The sequence below is a fragment of the Oncorhynchus keta genome, chromosome 9, assembly GCF_023373465.1.
Source record: "Oncorhynchus keta strain PuntledgeMale-10-30-2019 chromosome 9, Oket_V2, whole genome shotgun sequence".
In the NCBI taxonomy this organism is placed as follows: domain Eukaryota; kingdom Metazoa; phylum Chordata; class Actinopteri; order Salmoniformes; family Salmonidae; genus Oncorhynchus; species Oncorhynchus keta.
Genome location: NC_068429.1, coordinates 15,383,906 through 15,396,757, shown reverse-complemented (window position 1 = coordinate 15,396,757; position 12,852 = coordinate 15,383,906). Strand labels below are relative to the sequence as shown.

Here is a 12,852-nt window from a genome sequence, read left to right as displayed (position 1 = left end):
ACTATTATTATAGTTTTTACGCCTCTGTACTCCTCTTAATTAGCGTGTTACAGGCAACCGTCAATTACTTTCAATGTTGAAGTCGGCAATTACACTATGCCATACTCTTTAACTATTCTAGAAAATAGCTCTTAGAGCTTGTCAGTTAATTCTCAAATGCGTTGGCCTATTGATACCAGCCATTGTACTCATTTAGGCCGTTTTATGTGGCTGATTATTTTCCATTCGATTCTGCAATTATTTGAATTCATTTTATTGATTGGTTTAGAAATGTGTGGGCAGAATAAGCCACGTAAGAGGAGACATTGTTTTTGTGGGTGTTCTGAGAAACTGTTCTATGAATGTCTCTCAAACTGGTCTCCTTCTCTCAGACCAGTCTCAGCGCGGCAGCCTCTTCACACTCTTCCTGTACTGCCCCCTTCTGGCCTTCTTGTCAGTGTGTGGCCTGAGCAGCCTGCGCCAAGGATTGTGGGAGAAGGCAGAGGAGTTTCTACACAAGGTGTACCGTGACATCGGCCAGATGATTACACGCTCACAAGCTATAGGTATGTTTTGTGTTTTTTGGAGAGAAAAAAAAAAGATTTTAAGTGCAAATATCACAACCATAATGGTGGAATTTCTCCTTCACAGACCAAGCCTTTCTACAGTTCTACGGTGATGAGTTCCTCCGATTGTTACTGATCCGCTTTGTGTTTTGCTCGGCTACACTGAGACTGCACAAGCTCTTCCGGGTAAATCAGTTTTATTGTGCCCTTGGTACTGAGTTACATCTCCCATAGTTATTCATTGTAGTTACGGTAATTAGGGGGTCAAATGTAATGTCCCTTCTCTGTCTGTCTGCCTTTTGCAGGAGTCCAGGAGCTTCCCGGAATCGTACCCTCAGCTACCCAAACAGGACACTGTGGAGAGCAGCCTCCTGCAGAAGCACGTTCTGGAGCTGGCCGCCATGTTGGATGTGCGTAGCCTCTTTTGGGACGGAACGCTGGACGTGAACTACTAACCTTCAGCTGCCCAGCTAGTCACCACAACTATACAAACGCAGACCACCGCTATACACATTCGCACAAGGGAGAGTCCTCATCTTTGAGGTAATTAAGTTACTGGTTGAACACACTGCAATAGTGTCTGTTTCTTTTTAACCCAAGATCCCCTTATTTCCCCTACCTAATTTCCCCTATCGGCTATACTTATTTTAAGTACATTCATACAGCTACTTGTGGAAGTCAACTATGTACAATGCAAACATGAATAAGTTACCTAGCTACTTATATCCACATGAGCTGAGCATGTACTACCGTGTTGTTACTATAAAAAAAAAGCACTCAAATGAACACATGGTGCAGCTATTTTAGTCTGAGGGTGGCAGGAGGACACGTGAAGCTATCGATGGCTTTAACACTTAAAAAGACAGAAAATAAATTAACATAGTTTTACAACAGCACTGCCTGCAATGGGTTCTAGATGGATGCTTCCAGCTATCTGAACTGCAAATGAACTTCAATGCAAGCTGTAGGGAAGTCTCCTCTTCTGTGCATGGATGTGTTGGCCAAGTTTACTGGATGTAGGGTTTAGAGTGAGACTAACCTCCATATTTGTTTACCCAAATAGATCTGCTGGTTTTAACACATCTAATTCTAATGTAATTGCCTGGAAGTAGCTTTTTTTTGTTTTAGTTTCAGTAGTCTGTTCTGTAAAACTGAGGCCTGGATGGGTAAAGTAACAGAGTGCCTGCCTATGCAGACGCTCATGAACAGTTTAGCCCTGTTCAGAAACAACCACTTTCTCCTACCCTCTAGGCACCAGCTCTGACCCGTTTATAGATACCAGCTCCTAACATCTAGGTACTAACATACGGAGGCGGTGTCAGCGGCTCTGAATGATCTGCAAACATATCCGCTCATTTAGTGCAGTGACTGAGCAAGCGGGAGGTCGCTAATCTATTTTCACTGTCTTATTACTCCTTGTATCAGAGCAAGTTTTCGGACTGGGTTTACCGCGGGTATATGTGTAAGCACCCTGCAGGTACACAGCTGCCCAGCCCCTCACTGGCCAATCAAAATAGATAAATAGACACATCTCTCCCAATCTTCTGCTTTTTCAAAGAAATCACTTGAGGAACCAGGGTAACACTCCTTCTGGGGTGGATCTTTTAAAAGATTTAGCTTTGACCTTGATTGGCAGCATATCATTGGCTGCATATCTTTTGAGACATTGTAGGGATGGAAAAGGCCTCTATGCTGTAGCCTATATGTTTTGGGGGTTGCATCCCATGGCAATTATAGTCTTACGTATTCTCTACTTAACCGTCTTTCTCCAGACCAGTTCTTTCAGACCAGTGGGGATTAAGGAAATTAGGTAAAGGGGGTAGATTCTGAGATTCACCCCTCCTGATTCAACAACTATTGGTTTCTGGAAATGTAGGACTTTGAGAGGCCCTGTGTCATTCATTATAACTAAGCCCCCATAATGGCATTCCTCTGTCTTAGGCATGATGGTTTACTGGAGAGCTCACGCTGCTGTTTCTCTTTCTTTGCATGTCTTATCAGTATTCTTGTCCATAGAGTTTACTCTGTCGAGTTCATGTTAGTCTGTTTGCAGGTCAGTTCCAGCGTTAGCCGTCTAGTGAGTGCCCTGCATGGCAGCAAGCGTCATCTAATTTCCTTATATTGATGGGGGCTTGAAGCAATGGAACCGGGTAGTGCTGAAACTGACTCCTGGCAACCATTTTTAAGTACGTGTGTGGTGATGAACAAAAATAGCCAAATCATTTTGTTTTTTGTATTTACTGAGAGAGAAAAAATGAATTTCAAAAGAAATCACAATTTTAAATGTATATTTATGTTTAATTGAAAATAACAGTATGTGATACAGAGAGATGTTTGGTCTTTAGTACGTATGTTGAATTGTTAATTGTAGAAGCTGTGAAAAATATATGCAGTTGGCACAGCAATTTTAATGAATGAACTGCACATTGTTCCCCCCAACCCCCCCATCAGTTGTTTTGGTCAAATTCAGCCAGCATACATTCCAAGGACATGGAGAGAGTCGGGGAAACTGACACGGTTCTCCCCATTGAAACAAACAAAAGTGGACCATTTCAACATGGGAAATACTACTCCCCATGGCAATTATAATCATATTTTGTTTATTTGTTGACAATGATAATATGATTAATAATGATGATAAAACAATAGTAGCCTTGCACTTTACTGTATTGAATTATGACCTAATCTTATTTGTCGTGCTGTCAGTATAAAGGCATGCCAGAGAACGTCCAATCCATTATTCCCTATGCCACCCCACGATCATTGTAATACACATTTAGATATTTGATGTTTTTGTCAATGACAATGGACAAGAACACTGTCCATATTTTTTTGTAAAAACCTTAATTGTTGTGATATATGATGTTATCTGTGTTATTTCATTAGAGCATGCATGTCTGTCCATGTTTGGGATGGCAGCACAGGGCATGATCATCCAGATCACACAAGACTAGCATCCTAGCTCACTGGGAAGCACAAGCTAGTGCAACGAGCTACACTACCGTAGCTCATCTTCTCTTCACTTAGGGGACCCACTTTCATAGAAATGTATATCTACAAAGCCTCTGTGGACTGTTTCATTCAAACTGCCTTTTGGTTTTATCCAGTTTTTTTTGTTCAAGCACATCATGACCGCAGCGTCACAGTCCAATTTTTAATTGCCACCATTTTTATGGACCACTCCAATTTCCATAAGAGTTATCACTGCCAAAACAAGTTGACTGATGAGCTTTCAGGGGAAGGCCATGAAGAATTACTGTCCAGTTGAGCATATCACCCATGTTTTCTTGGACTATCCTTGATTCATGAATTTACAAACATGACGAAGTCCTCAAGGGAAGAGGAAAAGACGGAGCACCCATACTTAACTAAACCTGATTCAAAAAGGTTGACTCATTGTGACCGTGTCATATCATACACTGTGAATTGTATGCAGTAAAACCATTTTGGGACATGTTTTGTCTTTGGGCCTTTGTTTACAGCCCGTTGTAATCTCGTGGTGACTTTACTCTCCTCCATGTAGTGTGTTATTGTGCATTGTAGTTAGGAGCAAGAGGGGAACAAAAAGCACTCATATTCTTATAGAAAAGTGTCAAAGCTTCCTGTGCAAACTGAAGTGAAGCTGCCCCTTTACCGTGTATCCCCAACCCAAAATAGGTCTTACTAGTGAGGATAGTACAGTATATGTAAAGTACATATGATATTTATGCATAATGACAAAGCCCTAGACACCATTTATTTATGTTATAATACTTGTAAATTGTGACAGGATGTGGCTGACCTCTTTCCCCTGTTGGCATGTAGTTGAAGCCCCTAATAGGGTGAAATGTTGAGAAACAAAGGAATGTCCATTCTATAAATTACGTATCTATTATTTGAAAGTCATGTCAATTCTGTGCAATACATTTCTATCTGCAATGCTTTGAACGTTTCGCACCATTTGGATAAGCCCTAGATGAGTAACACAATGATATGGAACAAAAATATATTTAAGTATGAACATTAATTTCTTGGGCCTAAATCTAAAATGTTACTTTGAGAGTAAGGGTGTTCTTTCTACCGGTTCCTACTGTTGTGGGAGGGAACGATTTCAAAGTGATATATTGGTCGGAATACTCTTTCTTTATAAGTTAAGGGTTTCTAGAGATGCTAGTTAAACATTATTTGGCATTCTTTGTTTATATCCTTTAAACGGTTCTGTCCCATTTGTTGCCAATTATATTTGATGTTAAGTATGAAGGAAAAATAAGTTGACCAAAACATGCAAGCTTTTTTGAATGCTTTAAAGAAAATTAAAAGTTTGACTGTTTTGTTTTAATTTGTGTGAGATGTATTGTCTTTATTGAATAATCTATTGTTTAAAATGTATTTTATATAGGTGATTGCTTTGACTCCTCAAAAGAAAAGACCTGTTACAAAAGCATCACTCAAACATTTATTTCACACAATCAACAATACAGTAGGCATAGGCAAGATATCAAGAGATGCCTTTGGACTGAAGACATTAACAATGTGGAAAACGCCCCTGAATGAATTTAGACACCACTCCAATTTTAAGATTTTTTTCTAACCAAAACCAATGTCCCTCACTTATTAGCATGCTATCAAAAGGGAAAAAGTCTTTACTGTGTTACAATGGTCCCTTTTTGATGGTCTTCAGTTGTTGCTGAAAGCATAATTAAGTAATCTGATTTATCGACATATGTTGTAGACGTCAGTGATGGTTGTATAAAGATAATTTACCTGTTATGTCTATTACAATTAGACACCTAGCTTGTGGGGGCATTGGTTCATTCTCTGGGTGGCTGTAAGGTGTACTCGTTTAAAACCCTGTATGAAGAGATGCCACTTGGAGCTTAACTTTCATAGCTACTTAACCAGAAATGTTCTAGGGTTCTATTCAATCCATATCGCGGAACTTCAGTGTGATTTAAAGCCAATGTTCCCGCGTCAGCGGAGACTACATTCACGGTAAAGGCTGCATGTCGGCTCAATTGAAAATTACCTTTACTGCCGCCAACACTGCTTTACCTTTTTTAAATATAAATTCAACCTTGCCTCCTGATAGGTCCAGACTTTTTAAATTGATAGTTCACAAATGCACGTATACCCGAGCCCCTCCCTACTGGTTTCCACTTTACCTTCCGCTAGATCAAAATCGGAATCCTCACAGCTCTCCAAGTGCATATGACAGGGTTTACTGAAGACTCCTTTGTGCTTGCATAGCTAATCCTATTAAAAACAAAAAAATATACTATTTGGATGAGGTGTTTCTCTGGAACTAGTTTGTAGATTCACACGTACCATTGTGTTCAATCTGAACAGGAATACAGGTTCCACAGCCAAATTCACCTGCAGACTAGAGGGCAAATGACAAGGACACTTGTTCCCAGTTAAGATGATCCATGAGTTTTATTGCAGCAGGCACTTTACAATGAAATCCCCCACCCACCAATTAATTGAATTCAAAGAATCTGTCTCTTTATATTAAATGTACTTATGTCTGTACAAAACTGACAATGAGAAAAACGTAAATCTAAATATTCAACACTGTGAGCCAAAGGACATACTCGCAAGCTCACACAACACACACACAGGTATAAAGGTACCGTTGGTACCAAGTAACAGTTGATGCACAGCCTTTTACCTGCCATGTTCATGTCATTAGGGAAACTATTTTCCTTCCCCCACCCTCAAAGAAACATGCTGATACTTATGAATATTAGAAAGAAATGCAATGGCGAAAGAACAACAAACTCGTGATTAGGTAAAAATGATAATCCTATACATGAACAAATATCAATTTCCTTAGTTACAGCTAAGTATTTTCTAACAGAAAATAATGTTCCCTTTGTTTTTTTTTGTCTTTAACTTATGTAGTGTAAGGGTTTTTATTCTCAGGAAGAAATGTATTGTGGTAATAAGCTACTTTCCCTTATACAGAAGGCAGTCAATCCTCTTGTCAGTGGTCATGCAGGAGATGCTCCATGTGATAAAGCACGTCCCCTCAAACTGTCTTTCGGGCGGTCAGAACTCTTACGATTGACCCTAAGCCCCCAACTGCGAAAGCCTGAGTGAAAAAAGAGGGGAAGAGACAAATGAACAAATATCACACACGCATGATAAATTAGGTCAGGGATGGGCAACTTTGATGGGGGTGGGTGCCACATCTGAATTCATGAGGGGCCACAGTTACTTGTGGGTGTGCATACACCCCCCCCCATCACATTGTAAGAAACTTTTTAGCAGCCCCCCTCTTGACAGCTGAGAGAAAATGTTGCCGTTTTAAAGCCAGTTTGCCGGAGAGACAATTTAGCAAATTTATAACAAGTTTCATGCAATTCAAATATTGTAATGGGGCGAAGGGGAAAATGTGCTGTTTTATAGCTAATTTTCTGCAATTCTACACATTTTGCTATACAGTGGGGAGAAATGTTTACTGTTTTTAATATATCTGAGTGAGACTGACTAACAAAATCAATTGGGGCTCCCCGGGCCACTAATTCAACCAAGATGGCTAGCCGCTAGACCGATCCAAAGACGTTTTGCTGATGCACAACTAAACCTCAAAATTGCACTTAGAGTATTATACTATTACAAGTTGCCCCCCTTCCTAAAAAAAATGGTGGCACCAGTTACCCATCCCTGTATTAGGTGGCTTAGAGTTTAAAGGTCAGAGAGCTTTCACACCTTTTCGTGCCACTGTAGGAGAATGGCACTGCTATTGTCAGAGGGCTTCTCAAAGCCTCTATATATGTACTTCATAAGCAGGTCCACCCCGCTTCTGTCTAGCGACTTGACAGCTGGCTCGATATCACTGGACTTGAATGACGTCAACACTCTCAGCACTATTGCCAGAGCCCTTTCCTGAAAGACAGAGCAAGACAGCGAGAGAAAAGGGAGAGAGCATGTTAAAGGAAGTTATTTACAACTGCAGATTGCCACGAGAGAGGCAACATTTTATGGATACTTGCTAAGCCTCTCCTGCCATGTTATGGATGCCACATTGCTTGCTTAGTGATGAGTACCACTTCCACCTGATTCGGCTCATGCCTGGCTTGAACCCGGGACTGCCCTACTTGACAACATTCCAATGGTTTGAGCCACAAGGAAAAGTACCAATTGGATGGCTCCATCCGCAACATTTCAAGCTAGCTGTGGAGTGAGCTTATGGTATGTTCTTAACTCTGTAATACTAGTATTCTAGACCAATGCCAATATTGACAAAAGGAGCTTCCCACAAAGTTACATGATGCAAGAGTACAATTTCAGATTTGATGCACATCTTGGCCCATTACCTTTATTGCTGGATTCTTAGTGTTGACAGGAGGGTTCCGGAGAGCAATGTGAAAAGCTGTCATCATGTCACCTGTGCACTACAGTCGGTTAAGGAATTTAATACTTCCTATTGCCATATCCTAAATAGGTTTAAGGGGCAGGAACACAATGCATCTCCACAAGCAAATGTTTTTCCACCAACAAACAGACCGATATCAGGGAGGGTTTTGATGGCAGCATCCAATGTGAGATCTCTTTCCTGAGGGCACACAGTGTGTGGTGAAATCTGAATGTATTGCACTGTTTTTTAAATGATATAAACTGCCTTAATGTTGCTGTACCCCTGGAAGAATAGCTGCTGTCTCGGCAGCTAATGGGGATCCATAATAAAATACAAATACCTTAGGCTGCATTTACACAGCCAGCTCAATTATTATATTTTTCCTGGAATTGGTCTTTCGTCAGATCTTTTTCAGAGCTGATCTGATTGGTCAAAAGATCAGAGTTGGGCTGCCTTTGTAAAACGCAGGCATAGAGGTGTCCGATCACACACAGCCAGTTCCATCTCATCTCACCTGACCAGACCAAACATATTCCCTTCAAATGGAGCAGGATGACGCAGAGCGATACCACTAGACAAGGTGGTGGGGGAGGGTATATATATTTAAGCAAATCCTGACCTGAATGCGTCTCACTCGAAATAAGGCCCTTATTAAAGGGGGCCATGTTGACCCTACTGACACTGATACTCCTGCCTCACCCAAATCAAATGGCTCAGTGATTCCCCCATCGATACTAGAGCAACTGCTTGTACTTTGCATGCTAGTTATAGCCAACTATGTTTAGACGTAACTACCTAGCTAACAAAAAGTTAGGACATCCAAGAGTCTCGGGTTTAGATAGCTCTGGAGGGCGCCCTGCTCTGGACCAGAGTTAAGGACGGCTCAGCCAGGGATAGCCTCCATTGGCTAGTTAGCCAACAACCTAAAACGACACATTTACACAACATCAACTAAGCTAACTTGCAAGATACATTTGTCAGTACGAACACAAAATCAGCTGTTGAACATTTCGGTTTTTGAATGAAAAACAAAATCGCCGACGCTATCTGATAGCTAAATGTGCTAGCTTGCTAGTTAACACGGGGGGCATGCGCATGAACGTAAAGGATATTGCCTGATGAGGTTGTCTATCTCTGCGCCGTCGGGTCCTTGATTGTCGACAGCCTCATCGTGATCATCCACGAATTTGTTCTCATCAAATTCATCTATGTCGAGTTTCCTGAATCGCGACGAAAGAGTGTTTTTCGCCATCGGAGCCACTTCGCTGGAGGAAACAGTAGCTAGCAAGCCAGCGAGCTAGTCCTCCACGGCGCTGTTGAGTTGATGCGAGCGTAGTACAGTGTACTTGCCCTGTCGGTGCTATTGCTAGCAACCACAGTCTACGCAAATGTGACAATCTAACGGTGTTTTGATTGTAATTTATCTGCCAGTGTTACACAATCATTATTTTTCAACCAAATATCTAGCTAACTAGTTTGACACGCGATAGTGTTGTTGTCAGAATCATTTTCACCTACGTGAAGCCAGCAGCATAAACTGTCACTTCCGGGTCAAATATGAGAAAAATCCTTCACAATAAGTGTGCTGCCCTGAAACCAAATCAAATTGTATTGGCACATACACATGGTTAGCAGATGTTAATGCGAGTGTAGCGAAAAGCTTGCTTTGGAGTTCCGACCATGCAGTAATATCTAACAAGTAATCTAACAATTTCACAACAACCTAGACAATTATTGAAAATAAAATATAAATGCCAAAAAAAAGCAGTACGGTTTACAGTACATCACTGTCATTATATATTATTCTAGTAATCAAGCTCAATAAGGCAGTATGCGAGCACACTCGTTCGGTTCGGCTTGCCGAGTTTGGCTAGGCGCCAGTTGACCTGGAGCATGCTGACACCTTTACAACTTAATTGGCGGATCCCTCCTGGTGACCATGTTAGAGTCATGTCCAACGGGGTCATCGGGAGGGATCAGCCAATCGTGAAGAAGAAAATGTACCACTTCAAAATGGAGATTGTCTCAACGGCGCTGCCTATCCTGTCACAGACGCTACAAGTATAGTAGCACATATACAAAGATGAATCCTCTATTTATCTCTATGATTCCTGTAGTTCAATGGATGCTTTTGCTCTGGTTGGCTGTGAAGTTGAGGGATGGGGCTGTTGGGAAAATGTAGCATAAATTACCACTCTCAAATTCATATATTGCATTTTAAGATCAACTACATTAGTCTGACTGTGCAGAATCAATGATCTACAGATCATCTTGCAATCCAAACAGATTATTTTACATGCACTGATAGACAGAAATATAGGTCTATGGATGCAAGGACCCAGACCAACAGTCAAAAGAAAGGTGACAACCAATACATGAAAAGTGGAGTAAAACAACCGTAGCCTATAATTTTTGTTATTACTAGGGTAAAACAGGACTGAAAATGTTTAGTTAAATTCTTCAAGAACCAATATTAGAGGAGCCACGTGTAACCTCATGTTTGAGGGGATACATCTGAGCAAGGTGCTGTGTAGATTCACTAATGTTCACATGATGAGTTGAGGTGCTAAAATATTTTTTTTTATAAACTGGGGGATTCGAGTACTGAATGCTAATTGGCTGAAAGCCATGGTATATCAGACAGTGTACTATGACAAAAAGTACTATTTACTGTTCTAATTACATTGGTAACCAGTTTATAATATAATAAGGCACTTCGGGGGTTTCGGTATACGGCCAATATACCATGGCTAAGGGCTGTATCCGTGTGGCGTCGTGCATAAGAACAGCCCTTAGCCATATAGCCATATATATTGGCCATATACTACCCCCCCCTCTTATTGCATAAATATATCAGAGATTTGTCGCAGATTTTTCTCATTTGTGGGGTTTTGCGACAGATGACATCATTTAATGGTGTATTGCCACCTCCAACTGGACAGTGGTGAAACATTTGTCAAAGAAAGGTAATTTCATTAGAGGGAAGGGATAAATAACATCAATCCACATAAACTACAAAAAATGATAAAAATATATATATAAAAATATATATATACACATATATATACACATAACTCTGGGTCTTCCTTTCATATACACACATATATATATATAGTACCAGTCAAAGTTTGGACACACCTACTCATTCAAGGGTTTTTCTTTATTTTTACTATTTTCTAGATTGTAGAATATAAGTGAAGACATCAAAACCTATGAAATAACACAAATGGAATCATGTAGTAACCAAAAAAGTGTAAAACAAATCTAAATCTATTTTATATTTTAGAATCTTCAAAGTAGCCACCCTTTGCATTGATGACAGCTTTGCACGCTCTTGGCATTCTCTCAAACAGCTTCATGAGGAATACTTTTCCAACTGTCTTGAAGGAGTTCCCACATATGCTGAGCACTTGTTGTGGCTGCTTTTCCTTCACTCTGCAGTCCAACTCATCCCAAACAATCTCAATTGGGTTGATGTCTGGTGATCGTGGAAGCCAGGTCATCTGATGCAGCAATACATCACTCTCCTTCTTGGTCAAATAGCCCTTACACAGCCTGGAGGTGTGTTTTGGGTCATTGTCTTGTTGAAAAACAAATGATAGTCCCACTAAGTGCAAACCAGATGGGATGGCATATTGCTGCAGAATGCTGTGGTAGCCATGCTGGTTAAGTGTGCCTTCAATTCTTAAAATATCACAGACAGTGTCACCAGTAAAGCACCTCCTCCATGCTTCACGGTGGGTACCACACATGCAGAGATCACCCGTTCACCTACTCTGCGTCTCACAAAGACATCTCACGTCTCAAATTTGGATTTCCACCGGTCTAATGTCCATTGCTCGTGTTTCTTGGCCCAAGCAAGTCTCTTCTTCTTATTGGTGTCCTTTAGTAGTGGTTTCTTTGCAGCAATTCGACCACGAGGGCCTGATTCACGCAGTCTCCTCTGAACAGTTGATGTTGAGATGTGTCTGTTACTTGAACTCTGTGAAGCATTTATTTGGGCTGCAATTTCTGAGGCTGGCGACTCTAATAAACTTATCCTCTGTCTTCCTTTCATGTGGCGTTCCTCATGAGAGCCAGTTTCATCGTAACGCTTGATGCTTTTTGTAACTGCACTTGAAGAAACTAAAAGTTCTTAAAACTTTCTGGATTGACTGACCTACATGTCTTGAAGTAATGATGGACTGTCATTTCTCTTTGCTTATTTGAGCTGTTCTTGCCATAATATGGACTTGGTCTTTTACCAAATAGGGCTATCTTCTGTATACCACTCCTACCTTGTCACAACACAACTGATTGGCTCAAACACATTAAGAAGGAAAGAAATTCCACAAATGAACATTTAACAAGGCACACCTATTACTTGAAATACATTCCAGGTGACTACCTCATGAAGCTGGTTGAGAGAATGCCAAGAGTGTGCAAAGAAGAATCTAAAGTAGATTTAGATTTGTTTTACACTTTTTTGGTTACTACATGATTCCATATGTGTTATTTCATAGTAGTGATGTCTTCACTATTATTCTGCATTGTAGAAAATAGTAAAAATAAAGAAAAACCCTTGAATGAGTAGATGTGTCCAAACTTTTGACCGGTATTGCATATATATACATGTATGTGATCCCACTCTCTGAGGAACTACCGGGATTACTTACAATTCAAGCTATTTAGCAGATGCTCTTATGCAGAGTGATTTACAGTAGTGAGCCCATCCATTTTCATCCATTTCTTTCATACTGAACCCCCATGGCAATCAAACTCACAACCCTGGTGTTGCAAGCACCATACTCTACCAACTGAGCCACACTGTCTCGTGTCATCCCACTCTCTGAGGATTCAGAGCCTAAGCAGGGTATTTAAGTTTTCAAATTACGTATTCCCACTCCTTCAGTAATTTGAAAACTTAAACACACCTGCAATCAGTGTGACTCAGTTGGTAGAGCATGGCGCTTGCAACGCCAGGGTTGT

The 12,852-nt window shown here is 40.7% G+C and overlaps 2 protein-coding genes across 4 annotated transcripts in view; one reads left to right on the top strand and one right to left on the bottom strand.

Moving 5' to 3' along the window:
* Positions 1–4,863, top strand: part of scai (suppressor of cancer cell invasion) — a 39,200-nt gene extending 34,337 nt beyond the window's left edge. For all 3 annotated transcript variants that reach the window (XM_035775547.2, XM_035775546.2, XM_035775545.2), the window contains exons 16-18: positions 372–545; positions 631–731; positions 851–4,863. In XM_035775547.2, the coding sequence (XP_035631440.1) occupies positions 372–545; positions 631–731; positions 851–1,000 (425 nt within the window). In that variant the 3' untranslated portion in view covers positions 1,001–4,863. The remainder of the gene's footprint in view (positions 1–371; positions 546–630; positions 732–850) is intronic.
* A 1,075-nt stretch (positions 4,864–5,938) lies between these two features.
* On the bottom strand, positions 5,939–9,446 carry LOC118387321 (actin-related protein 2/3 complex subunit 5-like protein). Its single transcript, XM_035775548.2, has 4 exons — positions 8,997–9,446; positions 7,844–7,916; positions 7,236–7,412; positions 5,939–6,615 (listed from the first exon to the last, which is right to left on the bottom strand). The coding sequence occupies exons 1-4, from the start codon at positions 9,134–9,136 to the stop codon at positions 6,553–6,555; spliced, it is 453 nt and encodes a 150-aa protein (XP_035631441.1). The 5' UTR covers positions 9,137–9,446; the 3' UTR covers positions 5,939–6,552.
* Positions 9,447–12,852: the final 3,406 nt, after the last annotated feature.

What these genes read in the sequence shown, in the direction of transcription:
- LOC118387321 (XM_035775548.2), bottom strand. Translation starts at nt 9,136, where the DNA reads ATGGCGAAAAACACTCTTTCGTCGCGATTCAGGAAACTCGACATAGAT. An exon ending in ATAGACAACCTCATCAGGCA is followed by an intron (nt 7,917 to 8,996) that starts ATATCCTTTACG and finishes ACTGTAGTGCAC; the next exon opens with AGGTGACATGATGACAGCTT. An exon ending in CTAAGAATCCAGCAATAAAG is followed by an intron (nt 7,413 to 7,843) that starts GTAATGGGCCAA and finishes TCTGTCTTTCAG; the next exon opens with GAAAGGGCTCTGGCAATAGT.